The sequence below is a fragment of the Oncorhynchus mykiss genome, chromosome 5 (assembly GCF_057628025.1).
Source record: "Oncorhynchus mykiss isolate SJ-2025 chromosome 5, ASM5762802v1, whole genome shotgun sequence".
Classification (NCBI taxonomy): domain Eukaryota; kingdom Metazoa; phylum Chordata; class Actinopteri; order Salmoniformes; family Salmonidae; genus Oncorhynchus; species Oncorhynchus mykiss.
The window spans coordinates 12,337,583-12,355,738 of NC_143026.1; the positions used below are offsets into that span (position 1 = coordinate 12,337,583).

The following is an 18,156-nucleotide window of genomic DNA, read 5'->3' on the forward strand; positions in this document are numbered from 1 at the left end:
TGTAACGTAACAAAATGTGAAAAAAGTCAAGGGGTCTGAATATTTTCGGAATATGATTTTTGTTGTGTGTGCATTGCAAGTTTTAGCTAATAAAACAACCCTTATGACCAAAATAAAAATGTGGAAAAACTTTCTAGCCTTATCCCAGTTCCATCTCCCTGTCCCCATCTCCCTGTCCTCCTCTTATCCCAGATCTAAACCCCCTCTCCCTGTCCCCCTTTTTACAGTGTTTTATGTCCAACAATAAAAACATATTTTTTTTGCACAGAAAACTTGGGGGGCCAAATAAAATTATCTGTGGGCCGAAAGGTGGGGAACCCTGACATAGGTGTGTGTGTGTGTGTGTGTGGTGTGTGTGTGTGTGTGGACAGTCTGGTTGCGGGGAGGATGTAAGGAGTGGAAGGAAGTGAATGGGAATTTGTGTGTGTGCGCCCATGTGTGTCTGTGTGTGTGTGTGATCACAGGGGTGTGGATCTCTTCCAGACCAGTATGATGCGTGTGGTCTGTCTGCTTCTTGTCAGGCTGCAGCCAGTGACCTGGGATGCCTGAGGAAGCTGTGGGGGAGAGACCATAGAAATATAATTCATAGAAAGAGAGACCCTCCCATGCACTACTGCCGCTTGAGGCTTCTGTCGGCTCCTCCTAAGAGGATGAAGCGCTGGTCATGCGTCCCAAATGGCATATTATTCCCTTTATAGTGCACTACTTTTGACCGGGGCTTCAATTGGGTTCACTATATAGGGAACAGGGTGCCATTCGAGACGCATCCTGGGAGTAATTTAGAGTGGGAAACTTTCTTTGTTATTCAGTTTCTTCCTTAGAGAGACCCTCCCATTGCTCTGCCAGAGCTGGACTTGAGCCAAACCGTCTAGGACAGTAAATCTTCCTTGTATCCTCTTTTCCTTGAAAGCACTATGAGGAAAGTGTGCTTAGCTAGTACTTTCACAACAACTATACATGTTTGTATTGACACAATCAAACACGCAACTGTGACCTCAGAAGACCTGGGTTGAAATTGTACTTGTTTTCTTTAAAATGCTTTGAGCGTTTGATCGAGTCTGTTTGGAGTTCCAGAGGGTTGGCTGTGGATTGTACTTTTGGGAATATTCCATTGCTCCCATTGTACCAGGCAAGCTCAATCAAGCTACACTCTTAGAAAAAAAAGGGTTCCAAAACAGTTCTTCGCCTGTCCCCATAGGAGAACCAATTTTGGTTCCAGGGAGAACCCTTTTTGGTTCCACGTAGAATCTTCTGTAGAAAGGGTCCTACATGGAACCCAAAAGTGTTCTTCAAAGGGTTCTCCCATAGAGACGTACAAAGAATCATTTTACATTCTAGATAGCATGGTTTTTTCTAAGTGTACAGTTCAAAGTTTAGAGCAATGAATCATGCTCCAATCAGAGGCTTTTGGTTCCTGCAACAGAGTAGGACTTTGTCCATATAATTAACATTATCAGAGAGGGACGCACCATATACTTAGCCAGCCCAGTGAACCTACAGGAATAGCACTGCAAGTGAGCTTTTATGAGTTAATAAGGGTTTGAGGGAAACCAGACGTCATGGCAAAACCTCGGTACTGTATACCATGCCATTGCCTGTGGTTCTGCCTGCCTAGCCACACCCTGCTGGAAACCCAGTCTAGGCCATGCTAGTTCAATGATGTAGGGATGGAAACCCAGTCTAGGCCATGCTAGTTCAATGTTGGAGGGATGGAAACCCAGTCTAGGCCATGCTAGTTAATTGATGCAGGGATGGAAACCCAGACTAGGCCATGCTAGTTAATTGATGCAGGGATGGAAACCCAGTCTAGGCCATGCTAGTTCAATGATGGAGGGATGGAAACCCAGACTAGGCCATGCCAGTTCAATGAAGGATGGCTGGAAACCCAGATTACGCCAGTTCAATGATGGAGGGATGGAAACCCAGACTAGGCCATGCTAGTTAATTGATGGAGGGATGGAAACCCAGTCTAGACCATGCTAGTTAATTGATGGAGGGATGGAAACCCAGACTAGACCATGCTAGTTAATTGATGGAGGGATGGACACCCAGACTAGGCCACTCTAGTTCAATGATGGAGGGATGGACACCCAGACTAGACCACGCTAGCTCAATGATGGAGGGATGGACACCCAGACTAGACCACGCTAGTTCAATGATGGAGAGATGGAAACCCAGACTAGGCCATGCTAGTTCAATGATGGAGGGATGGAAACCCAGACTAGGCCACACTAGTTCAATGATGGAGGGATGGACACCCAGACTAGACCACGCTAGTTCAATGATGGAGGGATGGAAACCCAGACTAGGCCTCACTAGTTCAATGATGGAGGGATGGACACCCAGACTAGACCACGCTAGTTCAATGATGGAGGGATGGACACCCAGACTAGACCACGCTTGTTCAATGATGGAGGGATGGAAACCCAGACTAGGCCATGCTAGTTAATTGATGGAGGGATGGAAACCCAGACCAGGCCACACTAGTTCAATGATGGAGGGATGGACACCCAGACTAGACCACGCTAGTTCAATGATGGAGGGATGGAAACCCAGACTAGACCATGCTAGTTAATTGATGGAGGGTTGGAAACCCAGACTAGGCCACTCTAGTTCAATGATGGAGGGATGGAAACCCAGACTAGACCATGCTAGTTAATTGATAGAGGGATGGACACCCAGACTAGGCCACTCTAGTTCAATGATGGAGGGATGGACACCCAGACTAGACCACGCTAGTTCAATGATGGAGGGATGGACACCCAGACTAGACCACGCTAGTTCAATGTTGGAGAGATGGAAACCCAGACTAGGCCATGCTAGTTCAATGATGGAGGGATGGAAACCCAGACTAGGCCTCACTAGTTCAATGATGGAGGGATGGACACCCAGACTAGACCACGCTAGTTCAATGATGGAGGGATGGACACCCAGACTAGACCACGCTTGTTCAATGATGGAGGGATGGAAACCCAGACTAGGCCATGCTAGTTAATTGATGGAGGGATGGACACCCAGACCAGGCCACACTAGTTCAATGATGGAGGGATGGTCACCCAGACTAGACCACGCTAGTTCAATGATGGAGGGATGGACACCCAGACTAGACCACGCTAGTTAATTGATGGAGGGATGGAAACCCAGTCTAAGCCATGCTAGTTAATTGATGGAGGGATGGACACCCAGACTAGGCCATGCTAGTTCAATGATGGAGGGATGGAAACCCAGACTAGACCATGCTAGTTAATTGATAGAGGGATGGACACCCAGACTAGGCCACTCTAGTTCAATGATGGAGGGATGGACACCCAGACTAGACCACGCTAGTTCAATGATGGAGGGATGGACACCCAGACTAGACCACGCTAGTTCAATGTTGGAGAGATGGAAACCCAGACTAGGCCATGCTAGTTCAATGATGGAGGGATGGAAACCCAGACTAGGCCTCACTAGTTCAATGATGGAGGGATGGACACCCAGACTAGACCACGCTAGTTCAATGATGGAGGGATGGACACCCAGACTAGACCACGCTAGTTCAATGATGGAGGGATGGAAACCCAGACTAGGCCATGCTAGTTAATTGATGGAGGGATGGACACCCAGACCAGGCCACACTAGTTCAATGATGGAGGGATGGACACCCAGACTAGACCACGCTAGTTCAATGATGGAGGGATGGACACCCAGACTAGACCACGCTAGTTAATTGATGGAGGGATGGAAACCCAGTCTAAGCCATGCTAGTTAATTGATGGAGGGATGGGGTGTGTGTGTGTGTGTGTGTGTGTGTGTGTGTGTGTGTGTGTGTGTGTGTGTGTGTGTGTGTGTGTGTGTGTGTGTGTGTGTGTGTGTGTGTGTGTGTGTGTGTTTGTCAACTCAGGAGGGCTCTACACACATCTGGCTAGGGTATCTTAAGATCAATAAACTAACTGTAAGTCGTTCTGGAGGAGAGCATCTGCTAAAAAACTCAGATGTCAATGTAATGTTAATGGTTGGGTGGGGAGGGAGGTAGGGAGGGATGAGGCGATGTGTGTTATTTTGTGGAGTTAAGTGAGTGGGTGTAGTGACTCGACAGGTCCACTGTCAATTTATTGCAATAGTAAATAGTAAATTCCATTAAGTATACAGTCGTGGCCAAAAGTTTTGAGAATGACACAAATATACATTTTCACAAAGTCTGCTGCCTCAGTTTGTATGATGGCAATTTGAATATACTCCAGATGTTACGAAGAGTGATCAGATTAATCAATGAATCAATTAATTGCAAAGTCCCTCTTTGCCATGCAAATGAACTGAATCCCCCCCCCAAAAAAATTCCACTGCATTTCAGCCCTGCCACAAAAGGACCAGCGGACATCATGTCAGTGATTCTCTCGTTAACACAGGTGTGAGTGTTGACGAGGACAAGGCTGGAGATCACTCTGTCATGCTAATTGAGTTCGAATAACAGACTGGAAGCTTCAAAAGGAGGGTGGTGCTTGGAATCATTGTTCTTCCTCTGTCAACCATGTTTACCTGGAAGGAAACACGTGCCGTCATCAAAAAGAGCTTCACAGGCAAGGATATTGCTGCCAGTAAGACTGCACCTAAATCAACCATTTATCAGATCATCAAGAACTTCAAGGAGAGCAGTTCAATTGTTGTGAAGAAGGCTTCAGGGCACCCAAGAAAGTCCAGCAAGCGCCAGGACCGTCTCCTAAAGTTGATTCAACTGCGGGATCGGGGCACCGCCAGTACAGAGCTTGCCCAGGAATGGCAGCAGGCAGGTGTGAGTGCATCTGCACGCACAGTGAGGCGAAGACTTTTGGAGTATGGCCTGGTGTCAAGAAGGGCAGCAAAGAAGCCACTTTTCTCCAGGAAAAACATCAGGGACAGACTGATATTCTGCAAAAGGTACAGGGATTGGACTGCTGAGGACTGGGGTAAAGTCATTTTCTCTGATGCATCCCCATTCCGATTGTTTGGGGCATCCGGAAAAAGCTTGTCCGGAGAAGACAAGGTGAGCGCTACCATCAGTCCTGCGTCATGCCAACAGTAAAGCATCCTGAGACCATTCATGTGTGGGGTTGCTTCTCAGCCAAGGGAGTGGGCTCACTCACAATTTTGCCTAAGAACAAAGCCATGAATGAAGAATGGTACCAACACATCCTCCGAGAGCAACTTCTCCCAACCATCCAGTAACAGTTTGGTGACGAACAATGCCTTTTCCAGCATGATGGAGCACCTAGCCATAAGGCAAAAGTGATAACTAAGTGGCTCGGGGAACAAAACGTTGATATTTTGGGTCCATGGCCAGGAAACTCCCCAGACCTTAATCCCATTGAGAACTTGTGGTCAATCCTCAAGAGGACAAACAAAAACCCACAAAATCTGACAAACTCCAAACATTGATTATGAAAGAATGGGCTGCCATCAGTCAGGATGTGGCCCAGAAGTCAATTGACAGCATGCCAGGGCCGATTGCAGAGGTCTTGAAAAAGAAGGGTCAACACTGCAAATATTAACTCTATGCATCAACTTCATGTAATTGTCAACAAAAGCCTTTGACACTTATGAAATGCTTGTAATTATACTTCAGTATTCCATAGTAACATCTGACAAAAATATCTGAAGACACTGAGGCAGCAGACTTTGTGAAAATTAATATTTGTGTCATTCGCAAAACCTTTGGCCATGACTGTAAGCTCCTATACTTTTATCAAATTTCAGCACAGCAATCGCGCTACATCCATTCAGCTGTGTAGGACAGTGGTGGTTGTTGGGCGGAGAAATCAGAGGACATGCTCATCGTAATGGCTGTGTTGGAATAAATGGAAAGATATCAAATGCATGGAAACATGCAGACCATGGAAACCATGTGTAGACCATGGAAACCATGTAGACCATGGAAACCATGTAGACCATGGAAATCATGTGTAGACAATGGAAACCATGGAAATCATGTAGACCAAGGAAACAATGTGTAGACCATGGAAACTATGGAAACCATGCAGACCATGGAAACCTTGTGTAGAGCATGGAAACTATGGAAACCATGTGTAGACCATGGAAACTATGGAAACTATGTAGACCATGGAAACTATGGAAACCATGTAGACCATGGAAACTATGGAAACCATGTATAGACCATGGAAACTATGGAAACCATGCAGACCATGGAAACCTTGTGTAGACCATGGAAACCATGTTTAGACCATGGAGACCATGTGTGGACAATGGGAACCATATTGACCATGGAAACCATGTAGACCATGGAAACCATGTTTAGACCATGGAAACCATGTAGACCAATGAAACCATGTAGACCATGGAAACCATGTGTAGACAATGGAAACATGTAGATAATGGAAACCATGGAAACCATGTGTAGACCATGGAAACCATGTTTAGACCATGGAGACCATGTGTGGACAATGGGAACCATATTGACCATGGAAACCATGTAGACCATGGAAACCATGTTTAGACCATGGAAACCATGTAGACCAATGGAAACATGTAGATAATGGAAACCATGGAAACCATGTGTAGACCATGGAAACCATGTGTAAACCATGGAAACCATGTAGACCATGGAAACCATGGAAGCTATGTAGACCATGGAAACCATTTAGACCATGGAAACCATGTGTATACCATGGAAATCATGTGTAGACAATGGAAACATGTAGATAATGGAAACCATGGAAACCATGTGTAGACCATGGAAACCATGTGTAGACCATGGAAACCATGTAGATAATGGAAACCATGGAAATCATGTAGACCATTGAAACCATGTAGACCATGGAAACCATGTGTAGACAATGGAAACATGTAGATAATGGAAACCATGGAAACCATGTGTAGACCATGGAAACCATGTGTAGACCATGGAAACCATGTAGACCATGGAAACCATGGAAGCTATGTAGACCATGGAAACCATGTGTCTACCATGGAAATCATGTGTAGACAATGGAAACATGTAGATAATGGAAACCATGGAACCATGTGTAGACCATGGAAACCATGTGTAGACCATGGAAACCATGTAGATAATGGAAACCATGGAAATCATGTAGACCATGGAAACCATGTGTAGACCATGGAAACTATATGGAAACCATGCAGACCATGGAAACCTTGTGTAGAGCATGGAAACTATGGAAACCATGTAGACCATGGAAACTATGGAAACCATGTGTAGACCATGGAAACTATGGAAACCATGTAGACCATGGAAACTATGGAAACCATGTATAGACCATGGAAACTATGTAGATAATGGAAACCATGGAAACCATGTAGACCATGAATACCATGTAGACCATGGAAACCATGTGTAATCCATGGAAACCATGTGTAGACCATGGAAACCATGTGTAGACAATGGAAACCATGTGTAGATAATGGGAACCATGTGTAGACCATGGAAACCATGTAGATAATGGAAACCATGGAAACCATGTAGACTGTGGAAACAATGTGTAGACAATGGAAACCATGTAGACCATGGAATCATGTAGACCATGGAAAACATATAGACCATGGAAACCATGGAAAACAGGGAAACGTGATTGATACCTTAGCATCTAGTCCATCCCAGCCGTTACTATGAGCGTTTCCTTCTATATCTCCGCCCACCAGCCCCCTCTGGTGTGGGAGGGTAACGTTTACCACGTCTCACATTAATTGACCCCATATAGCCCCTTATTCCCAACAGTACAGTATACACTTGATTAACTTACAGTATATACGACACAGGGTGCATTGCATTGTTTGGTATATCCTGTAGTATAGCACAAACAGGACACTTCATCTAAAGTGAACAGTTAGTTAACTTAGTTCCCAAGTCTCACTAGAACATTGTTGATGGTCACAGGTAAATAACAGGTGTAGTGCTTACTGATGGGTCCTTTTCCAACAACGCAGAGTTAAAGATACAGTGCCTTGCGAAAGTATTCGGCCCCCTTGAACTTTGCGACCTTTTGCCACATTTCAGGCTTCAAACATAAAGATATAAAACTGTATTTTTTTGTGAAGAATCAACAACAAGTGGGACACAATCATGAAGTGGAACGACATTTATTGGATATTTCAAACTTTTTTAACAAATCAAAAACTGAAAAATTGGGCGTGCAAAATTATTCAGCCCCCTTAAGTTAATACTTTGTAGCGCCACCTTTTGCTGCAATTACAGCTGTAAGTCGCTTGGGGTATGTCTCTATCAGTTTTGCACATCGAGAGACTGACATTTTTTCCCATTCATCCTTGCAAAACAGCTCGAGCTCAGTGAGGTTGGATGGAGAGCATTTGTGAACAGCAGTTTTCAGTTCTTTCCACATATTCTCGATTGGATTCAGGTCTGGACTTTGACTTGGCCATTCTAACACCTGGATATGTTTATTTTTGAACCATTCCATTGTAGATTTTGCTTTATGTTTTGTATCATTGTCTTGTTGGAAGACAAATCTCCGTCCCAGTCTCAGGTCTTTTGCAGACTCCATCAGGTTTTCTTCCAGAATGGTCCTGTATTTGGCTCCATCCATCTTCCCATCAATTTTAACCATCTTCCCTGTCCCTGCTGAAGAAAAGCAGGCCCAAACCATGATGCTGCCACCACCATGTTTGACAGTGGGGATGGTGTGTTCAGCTGTGTTGCTTTTACGCCAAACAAAACGTTTTGCATTGTTGCCAAAAAGTTCAATTTTGGTTTCATCTGACCAGAGCACCTTCTTCCACATGTTTGGTGTGTCTCCCAGGTGGCTTGTGGCAAACTATAAACAACACTTTTTATGGATATCTTTAAGAAATGGCTTTCTTCTTGCCACTTTTCCATAAAGGCCAGATTTGTGCAATATACGACTGATTGTTGTCCTATGGACAGAGTCTCCCACCTCAGCTGTAGATCTCTGCAGTTCATCCAGAGTGATCATGGGCCTCTTGGCTGCATCTCTGATCAGTCTTCTCCTTGTATGAGCTGAAAGTTTAGAGGGACGGCCAGGTCTTGGTAGATTTGCAGTGGTCTGATACTCCTTCCATTTCAATATTATCGCTTGCACAGTGCTCCTTGGGATGTTTAAAGCTTGGGAAATCTTTTTGTATCCAAATCCGGCTTTAAACTTCTTCACAACAGTATCTCGGACCTGCCTGGTGTGTTCCTTGTTCTTCATGATGCTCTCTGCGCTTTTAACGGACCTCTGAGACTATCACAGTGCAGGTGCATTTATACGGAGACTTGATTACACACAGGTGGATTGTATTTATCATCATTAGTCATTTAGGTCAACATTGGATCATTCAGAGATCCTCACTGAACTTCTGGAGAGAGATTGCTGCACTGAAAGTAAAGGGGCTGAATAATTTTGCACGCCCAATTTTTCAGTTTTTGATTTGTTAAAAAAGTTTGAAATATCCAATAAATGTCGTTCCACTTCATGATTGTGTCCCACTTGTTGTTGATTCTTCACAAAAAAATCCAGTTTTATATCTTTATGTTTGAAGCCTGAAATGTGGCAAAAGGTCGCAAAGTTCAAGGGGGCCGAATACTTTCGCAAGGCACTGTATTATGCACTTATACAGTATATTCTACTAATACCAGGGTGCTTTCTTGGGTTTACCCTGTAGCATACCATCAACAGGACACTTCATGTAAAGTTAAGTTAGTTCCCATGTGTCTTCCACACAATCCTCTCAGCTGCCCCTAGTGTTGTACAGTAGTTGCTGTTGCTTTGTGACTTCATGTCTTTGACACACGCCATCTGTCGGGCAAATGAATGAGCGTGTCCTATCGGCATGCTTTGAATCCTGTTTAATGTGACAGCTCCATGCATTATGAGTGGTCGGGGCGATGCTAACACTACTAAGACCATTAAGGCTGCTAGCACTAGAGAATGCTAACTTTGCTAAGATTGCCCCTTAGCTTCCCTGAGTGAGATAGATAGGGTTGAGAGGGTATAGTGTAGTACCCAGTCCCCTAGGGAGATAGAGGGATATCAACAACTGAAAATGAAGGAGACCAGTGCTCAGTCTGCTCACTTAGCCAATGGTGATGGAATGTGGGAATGATATTATGGATATGACTTGGGAATGGAAGGAAATTTGGGGATTTTGTTCGGCAAGCTGGTGTCCTCTGTGTTGTAAAAGGAATTTTCAGTATATTACAGTGTTACCTGGGTTTTGGGGCTGTGTGTGCGTGCATGTGAATGTGTGTTTATGTGTGTGTGTGTTTGCGTGTGTGTGTATGTGTGTGTGTGTGTGTGTGTGTGTGTGTGTGTGTGTCTGTGTGTGTGTGTGTGTGTGTGTGTGTGTGTGTGTGTGTGTGTGTGTGTGTGTGTGTGTGTGTGTGTGTGTGTGTGTGTGTGCTTGTGTGTGTGTAAACAGCTTCGGTCTTGGTCTGACTCACAAAAACAACACACGCACAAATCATGCTTAAATAATGAATGAAATAAGGAGAGAGAGAGAGAGAGAGAGAGAGAGAGATAGAGAGAGAGAGAGAAAATAATTAAAATAAGTATAAAAATATATAGTATGCAGTGGTCCCTTTAGAATAATCTGGAAAGTAAGACAGAAGTAGTGCTGTTAGTGGGATTCATGTGTCACATTCCATATGAATTCAACTGTCAAAAACAATTCCGTTCAGTTGTTCTCAGCTGGTTTCCATGTGTGTCCTTTCTGACCTTGATAATATCCATTCTCCTCTCCCTGATATTGTGCTATTGCAACATGCTTTCAGCATACCTGCCGGCCACCTATGTCATAAACAAAGCTTGATTTTTTATAATCAGTGATAGGTACCAGATACCTATGACATTGAATTTTAAACAGTGTGTTTACAAATCACCTGCTTTTCATAGCAATTAGGCCCAATTGCTGAACACTGTTGCTCTTGTAATGACTCTGTTCTTCCTGGAAAGTTGAAGCGTATTTAGAAATATGAGAACAATGTGTCTTACTGTGTAGTTTCTCTATTTTTTGTATTTTCCCCCTTTTTTCTCTCCAATTTGGATCTTGTCTCATCGCTGCAACTCCTCAACGGGCTCGCGAGAGGCAAAGGTGGAGTCATGCGTCCTTGAAGCATGACCCGCCTAACCGGGATCTTTAACACCCCCCTGAGCTTAACCTGGAAGCCAGCCGTACCAATGTGTCTGAGGAAACACCGTTCAACTGGCGACAGCCTGCAGGCACCCGGCTAGAGTGTGATGAGCCAAGTAAAGCTCCCCAGGCCAAGCACTCCCCTAACCCGGACGACGCTGGGACAATTGTGCTCCATCCTATGGGACTCCCGGCCACAGCCGGTTGTGGCACAGCCCGGGGCTATGCAGGAAAATTCTCAGCAACAAAATAGTGATCAAATTACGATCATACATCTGTATGGGCTTGAACACACCAAAATAGCGTTTGCCTGCAGCGAGTAGTTGCAAACCAGTTTTACATGTAGAATGGCGTGAAAATGTCATACTGAAGGATCAGTAGACGAACGAGAGATCCACATTCGGTGCAATGTGTCACAGTATTAGTCACATTTTGTCCCCACTTGCAGTGTGTTGCAGTATGTACAGAGACACTATCCTTAAACCTGGCCTTGAGCAGTAGTCAAGAAATTCCCTCACAGGAAAAATAAAGTTATTTGAAATGAATTGAATTGATCCATCGCCCTTCTCCCCAGGTGCCAGGAAGAGTGTCCGGTGGGTACATTTGGCGTGTCCTGTCGCCAGACGTGTCGCTGTGAGAACGGAGCCAAGTGCTACCACATCAGTGGCGCGTGTCTGTGTGAACCGGGCTACACGGGGGAGATGTGCGAGGTGCGCCTCTGTCCCGAGGGACACTATGGCCTCAAGTGTGACAAGAGGTGTCCCTGCCACGCCGAGAACACACGCAGGTAATACCCACTCATTGGCACATATGATACGATATACGTTGCAGTACATACAACACAATACAGTATATTACATTATCCCGGAGCTCATTCTAGAATGAACATTATAAACTGGGTGGTTCGAACATTTCTTTTTACTGCTCTAATTACCTTGGTAACCAGTTTATAATAGCAATATGGCACCTCAGGGTTTTGTGGTATATGGGCAATATACGAAGGCTAAGGGCTGTATCCACGCACTCCGCGTTGTGTCCCTCGAAAGAATAGCCCTTAGCCATATTGGTCATATACCACACCCCTCTGGGCCTTATTGCTTAATTCTAGAAGCATGCTCTAATCTATAATGGAGACCATCCTATAAGGATAATGTGATTATCCCTGAGATCATTCTAGAATGGACATTCTATAATCATGCTCTAATCTATAATGGAGATCATCCTATAAGGATAATGTAATTATCCCTGAGATCATTCTAGAATGGACATTCTATAAGCATGCTCTAATCTATAATGGAGATCATCCTATAAGGATAATGTAGTTATCCCTGAGATCATTCTAGAATGGACATTCTATAATCATGCTCTAATCTATAATGGAGATCATCCTATAAGGATAATGTGATTATCCCTGAGATCATTCTAGAATGGACATTCTATAATCATGCTCTAATCTATAATGGAGATCATCCTATAAGGATAATGTGTTTATCCCTGAGATCATTCTAGAATGGACATTCTATAATCATGCTCTAATCTATAATGGCGATCATCCTATAAGGATAATGTAGTTATCCCTGAGATCATTCTAGAATGGATATTCTATAATCATGCTCTAATCTATAATGGAGATCATCCTATAAGGATAATGTAGTTATCCCTGAGATCATTCTAGAATGGACATTCTATAATCATGCTCTAATCTATAATGGTGATCATCCTATGAGGATAATGTAATTGTCCTTGCACTAATTACACTACTCATAACCATTATCATGCTACACCAATTGAGCCACCCGAATTAAGAATCTATCATTGAATTGTTTTATTCAGCCCTACACCTCTCACAGTACATTGATTGTACTACAGTAACATTAATGATTCAAAGTTTAACAAGACTGTTGGAAGTCATTCAAAGTGTGTCTGGGTTTGTGTGTGTGTGTGTGTGTGTGTGTGTGTGTGTGTGTGTGTGTGTGTGTGTGTGTGTGTGTGTGTGTGTGTGTGTGTGTGTGTGTGTGTGTGTGTGGCGGGTAGCTGGGTGGGTCGGAGGGGAGTCAGACAGTTCTCCATTGTGCCACTGCCTGTGTATTAGACAAACTGGCACAGCTGGCAGACTCCATGTGTTGTGAGGGGGACAGCTGCTCTGCTCTGTCTCAATGGGGCTGCTGTGTCAGGTAGGAGCAGCTGCTACTCAAACAGGTACCACGGCAACAACGGTATTGTGCCACATGTGCATGCAGCAAACCTGCCCCGGCTGTTACATTGTTTAATCCCGCCTCCTGTGAGGGCATTTGGAGAAAGTTCTGGAGATGTTCTGTTTAATTAGTGTTGTGTTAAGTACTAAAATAAATGTTTGAACCAATGACTGTATGGTTTGAACTTGATCTCTGAAGAATTGATTCATTTGGAGAGAAGAAAAAAATATTGACACAATTACCTACAGTATATGCAAAGCTGGAACGTTTTAGAGACTGTGTCATTACTGTTCAGTACCAGTAGAAATGTTTAAACCAATTACTTTATGGGTTGAACCATAGAGGTACAAAGAGGACTTACTTTGTATCTGTGCTATAGTGGCTTCTGTGACAGCATGGACGGTGCCATTGAGGGCTAGCTCCATTTTAAAGTAGTACATTTTCTTCCTCTTTTATGTTTGAAAAAGTGGTGATTTCACCAATATTAGCCAAGTCTTGTGTGTCATTAATTTATTGTGGCCACCCAATTGATGGCACCAATAAAGCTTAAAGCCATTATCAAACCATTGGTAACCCAATTTGAAGAAGTAGACAATGCTCTGATCATTGGCTGATCCCTCCCAACCCATAGGAATACCCATCCAGTAGACTACTTTAAAATGGTGGAAGCCCTCAATGGCAATATCCATGTTAAAACGGGTTTTATTCATCCAGAGCCCTCTTTCTAGCTCTATGGTTTTAAATCTGTATCCGAAAAGCTGATTCATTCATGAGAACTTTATTGACACACTTACATATATGACATACAGAGCTTTTCCATATGTTTTTTTATTTGAACATGGGGGTAAAGTGAGCGGTATAGATGTAATGAACGTATTTCTATGCCTTGGTTTCCTTATATTACACATTTAAGGCACTTTGCACTTTACGTTCTCTCTTTAGTTTGTTTAGTTGTTTCAACCCAGTATACAGCGTATATTTGATTTGATATACAGAGGTTTCATGTGAAAAGTCAAACGGTCATTGACTGTTTTCTGTTATTACAATGATACGGTATTGTTACATTTTCCCATGCTCTATAGGGTACTTCTATTTTCCTTAGATCTTTACAGTCAAAGTAGTGCTTGCCAAAGATCAACATTGGAACACATATAATCTTATAATGTAATAAACTACAGGCAAGCCGCCTGGCTGTGACTCAAGAGATCATTCATTTCACATGAGATTTGATCAACCATGCAGAACAGTCAGATAGGTGTCAGCCAAGCACCTCATTAAGGTAATGAAATGAAATGGTAGAGAATTGTAGGGCAAGATAATACATTACCTTACCAAGCGTAAACACAACCCAAATAAATAAGACACTATGAAAGTAATTTGGCAAAACAAACATAAAAAAATGTCTTATACATTATTAATATGCTAGTCGTTTATTAGCTAGATTCACATTTGAGTGTTGGCGTACTTGGTGTCCAGACAAGATGTCACAACAGAGTTATCCGATGATATCAATGACAGTCCATTGTCCTCTTTTGTCCCCCTGTTTTGTGCCCAGCTGCCACCCGATGTCTGGCGAGTGCTCGTGCCAGCCTGGCTGGTCGGGGACCTACTGTAATGAGACATGTACACCCGGCTTCTTCGGCGAGTCATGCCAGCAAGTGTGCCAATGCCAGAATGGTGCCGACTGCCACAGCGTGACCGGGGAGTGCATCTGCGCTCCTGGCTTCAAGGTAAAGCCGCTATGAGGGGTCTAGGAAGGCTCTGTGAAAGGTTATGAAGGCTAATGAGTGGTAATATACTCCATGTCCAGTCTAATAATGCTACAGTAGCCTAAATCATTCATAACATTATTGATTATACATTGTTTACTGAAGAAGTAACAGTTGACTTTATTAAGGTGGTGTATACTTGGAATTGTAAGAAGGTCCAAGGATTGGACTGACTTAGTCTTGAGCATTCTAACAGACTGTCTAACAGACAGTATTCACTCGTAATTCCATTGTGATGTTACCTGGGTCATGTTCAATAAGGAGAAAATGTTATGAAATGTTTTCTACGGTATGCCTCCCTGAACACGACCCACTTACCACGTATCATGAATAACACAAAATCAACTAAACTATAGTACAGGAATGCTAACAGTATTTCCATTGCAGGGGTCCGACTGTTCTACAGCCTGCCCATCAGGGACCCACGGGATCAACTGCTCTGCCACGTGTGGCTGTAAGAACGGGGCACAGTGCTCTTCAGTGGATGGAGCCTGCTCCTGTAAAGCAGGTAGGCTGCTTACACCAGGGAACTCTGTGTGTGTAAGGCTAGCCCATTCAAGGAGCACATACAGTAGAAATACAGTAGAAATACAATAGAATACAGTAGAAATACAGAAGAAATGCAGTAGAAATACAGCAGAATATAGTAGAAATACAGTACAATTAAGTAAAAAAGCAGTAGAAATGCAGTAGAATACAGTAGAATATAGTAGAAATACAGTAGAATAAAGTAAAAAAGCAGTAGAAATGCAGTAGAATACAGTAGAATATAGTAGAAATACGGTAGAATAAAGTAAAAAAGCAGTAGAAATGCAGTAGAATACAGTAGAATATAGTAAAAATACGGTAGAATAAAGTAAAAAAGCAGTAGAAATGCAGTAGAATACAGTAGAATATAGTAGAAATACAGTAGAATAAAGTAAAAAAGCAGTAGAAATGCAGTAGAATACAGTAGAATATAGTAAAAATACAGTAGAATAAAGTAAAAAAGCAGTAGAAATGCAGTAGAATACAGTAGAATATAGTAAAAATACAGTAGAACTGCAGTAATCTTAACTTACATATGAAAGCAAAACTTAATTTGTCATTTGTGGATCTGCTGGATCATTCTACTAATGCAGTGGCATTTGGTACGACTCTTTGGGGACCAAATAATATTCTCAATTAAAGATTTACAAACATAACTGTAGACACTATTTCATTATTTTTATTATTCTACTTTGCACATTCTCCCATTGCAAATCTACCATTCCAGTGCTTTACTTGCTATATTGTATTTACTTTGCCACCATGGCCTTTTTGCCTTTACCTCCCTTATCTCACCTCATTTGCTCACATCGTATATAGACTTGTTTATACTGTATTATTGACTGTATGTTTGTTTTACTCCATGTGTAACTCTGTGTCGTTGTATGTGTCGAACTGCTTTGCTTTATCTTGGCCAGGTCGCAATTGTAAATGAGAACTTGTTCTCAACTTGCCTACCTGGTTAAATAAAGGTGAAATAAAAAATTTGAGAGAAATTGACTACTCCGCTGTTAAACTATGTTGATGTTCAAAATGTCTTCTCCCCCTTCCAGGTTGGCACGGAGTGCACTGCTCCATTAACTGCCCCAGTGGTACATGGGGGCTGGGGTGTAACCTCACCTGTATGTGTGGTAACGGGGGCGCCTGCAACGCCCTCAACGGACAGTGCACCTGTGCCCCCGGCTGGAGGGGTGAGAGGTGTGACCTCCACTGCCAGGTGAGTGATGTTGTCCCCCCCACCCGCCCCTGTCGCACAGTGATGACATCATTATAGGTTATAACACTCCTATAATAATATGATGAATGTGTACAACGTAATAGGCATATATATTATTATCTCAACTTAATTTCAGTTGAGAAAAAGGTGGTGGAAGCTTTGATATGATCAAACCACAGAACACTCTAGATACATTGCGTACAATGCTGGCTTTGATAGGGATCTGTGAACTACAATATGCACAGTTAGATATACATCACATCAGTGCTTTATTTGAGCTTGATCCTGCCGGAACAGAATCTGGCACCTCTCCGTTTTGGAATGTTTTGTTCTAGTACCTATTTGGATCCTGTACCTCTCGTGGCATTTAAAATAATGTACTTTTTTTTACGTAAAAATTATAATTAAAGCGATCTAAGTTCATTTGAGTGTCCTCTTCGTTAATTCTCCTGCCCCCACAAAAAAACGTTATGGGGAAAAAGTAGATTTTCAGCCCGGGCCTAATATTCTAAGAGTTCGGGTTGGGCCGTACCGGGTTTATGGTTTTTCGCAACATTGTACCCAGTTTGAGACCAACGCTTGGCCGTGGCTGTGTGAGAAGTGCACCAGTATCTCACATAACTAGAATTATATTAACTTTATATGATCTCTCTCTCTTCTGATAGACATGAGCCTGCAACTCTCGTCTCTCCAACGTTGCACTTCATCCTTTATTTACTTATAGAAGCATAGCAACACGAAGGGTTCTGAAGGAACTGCAGCACCCCTGATAAATTGAAATACATTTGCCAAAGTTATAGAAATGCTGCTATCTGTTGATGAAATCATTCAGAATAGCCAACTACACCATGAGAATAACTATGATGTAGCCACAGATCAATAGCTTATGTTTTTAAATAGCCTAACTGTGGACTGCCAACAGTCGGGAACTTGCAGCAAATCTGCCAACAGTCGGGAACTCGCAGCAAATCTGCCAACAGTCGGGAACTCGCAGCAAATCTGCCAACAGTCGGGAACTCGCAGCAAATCTGTCAGTGAAAAAACATAATGCAGACAAAACAGCCCTTTCTCAATATTTCAAATACAATCGAGGGAAAACACAGGTTGGAAAACAAATGGCTCCTGCTGAAAAGCGAAGATTATACTGATTGATCAACTTCCAAATGTTGTTTTACTAAAGAGAGAGAGAGAGAGACAGGGGCTTTTGCCACAAAGCATCACCAGCAAGTGAGCTGCGCATCATTGGGTCAGTCAGTGAAACTGGAAGGCATTTTTAACTCCCTCCTCATATTGTAGCCTACAATATGTGTCTCCACACACCTAGAGATAGGCTATTGATGGATTCAAGGCAAGGTCATTTTCACTGATC

The 18,156-nt window shown here is 43.0% G+C and overlaps 1 protein-coding gene across 4 annotated transcripts in view; it reads left to right on the forward strand.

Annotated features, from left to right (window-relative positions):
• The window catches only part of megf10 (multiple EGF-like-domains 10), a 104,437-nt gene that overhangs the window by 68,007 nt on the left and 18,274 nt on the right, over nt 1-18,156 (forward strand). For all 4 annotated transcript variants that reach the window (XM_021601689.3, XM_036976788.2, XM_021601691.3 and 1 more), the window contains exons 9-12: nt 11,654-11,866; nt 14,830-15,004; nt 15,431-15,551; nt 16,624-16,787. In XM_021601689.3, coding sequence (XP_021457364.3) covers nt 11,654-11,866; nt 14,830-15,004; nt 15,431-15,551; nt 16,624-16,787 — 673 coding nt within the window. The remainder of the gene's footprint in view (nt 1-11,653; nt 11,867-14,829; nt 15,005-15,430; nt 15,552-16,623; nt 16,788-18,156) is intronic.